The 1519-nt window shown below is 47.0% G+C and overlaps 1 protein-coding gene across 1 annotated transcript; it reads left to right on the top strand.

The window, feature by feature from the left end:
- The first annotated feature begins 438 nt into the window (after nucleotides 1–438).
- On the top strand, nucleotides 439–1150 carry LOC114742808 (FCS-Like Zinc finger 15-like). The gene is made up of 2 exons (XM_028931020.1): nucleotides 439–650; nucleotides 794–1150. Exons 1-2 carry the CDS (start codon nucleotides 439–441, stop codon nucleotides 984–986), a joined length of 405 nt encoding a protein of 134 aa, XP_028786853.1. The 3' UTR covers nucleotides 987–1150.
- The last annotated feature ends 369 nt before the right edge of the window (nucleotides 1151–1519 follow it).

Below are 1519 nucleotides of genomic sequence, written 5' to 3'. Positions count from 1 at the left end.
CGAATAAACAAGAGTTTTTAAAACTGGGACCTGTGGGTGGGGGAGGAGGATCAGGATTGAGATTCAGAAGGGCATGCACTTATTTAGCCTAGAAGTTTAAATGCCGGGGGACGCATTCTTGTTGCTGCCTGCCCAGCCTTGAAAAGGAGGAGGATGCATCCAACGGGGGCGGAGCTGCTCCTTCGTACCATAATACTTTTTCCCTTAGCTACCAGACAAATCCTCATATCCTCGATGCGAACTCAACCCCCACTACGTGGCGCCCAACCAGTGTCTCTCAGTCAAATCTTTCTTTCTTACTGCTCCCTAGCTGTAACTATTGCGGGACCCATCTCCCCCTTCTCCTTCCGTACCATCTCCTCCCTTCTCCCTGCTATTTATGCGATTTTCCCTCTCAAAGTTATCTGTCCACCACTCCCTCGCTACCGGGCAGAAACCATGGTGGGTTTGAGTGTTGTGTTGGAGTCCCAGAGAGGTGTTATCCCCAGCAGTACTCCTCAAGTCATCAACAAAACCACCATCTCCATCCTCAACAAACCCTCCTCCTCGGCTTCCCACCGCCGCCCTGATTCTCAGGTTCCCACTTTCCTAGACCAGTGCTGTCTCTGCGGCAAGAGGCTCTCCCCCGGGAACGACATCTACATGTACAAGTAAGTATAGTTCTCTCTTCACCCACAGATCTCATATTCCTCCGCCAAACCCAGATCTTTTATGGCTGATTATGGATGTTCAAGAGCCTATTTTTGTGGGAGTGTTATTTAGTGATGTGGATATTTGGGACGTGTTGTTGCAGGGGAGACAGAGCTTTCTGCAGCGTGGAGTGCAGGTGCCAACAGATATTCATGGACGAGGAAGAAAGCATTCAAATAGAGAACTGTTCTTTGGCTGCCATGAGACCCCCTTCTGGTTCTTCATCCACTTCACCGGCCCCACCTCATCACCGGAAATCACCCCGAAACCGAGCTAAGGGTGGCTTTGCATACTGAGGCTGAGGCAAACCATTTTGTTTTTTTTATCTTTTTTCGGTTTGTGGCAATGACCTTCCCGTTTTGCCCATGCTTTATCTTGTAATGACCACTCCTTTTGCTTCCTAGTATGAAGCCAACATGCCCTTTCTACTTATTATTATTATTATTATTATCATGATGAATTTTCCTTTGGCCCAAAGCTATGAAAAAGTTGAAACTTGAAGCGCACTCTATTATTGTAGCCTGAAAGTGAAACCATGGAGTTCCTGCAAATATTTTGTGGGACAGCCAAAAAAGGGAAGGGCATTTATGGGATCCAAAATATATAAGAGGGATGATTAATTTAGTCTTAGGGGGAGGGTCGTGTAGATGCACGAAGCAATATAATCTATAACAAATGATGGTTAGGAGAGGGCAATGTGGTTAGCAGTAAAAGTTATGGGGGAACCCTACGCCTCGGCCTCGAGGGTTGTGGTGGGATGGGAAGGGGAGGAATAGCGGTGTTTGTTTCTAACCAAAACGACAACGCAGAATAGTGCTTCAAGTTTTCT

Source organism: Neltuma alba, unplaced genomic scaffold (genome assembly GCF_004799145.2).
Source record: "Neltuma alba isolate B1F8T4 unplaced genomic scaffold, ASM479914v2 tig00003893_pilon, whole genome shotgun sequence".
Lineage (NCBI taxonomy): Eukaryota > Viridiplantae > Streptophyta > Magnoliopsida > Fabales > Fabaceae > Neltuma > Neltuma alba.
The sequence above is the reverse complement of the archived record's forward strand: the minus strand, read 5'-3'. Positions and strand labels throughout refer to the sequence as shown.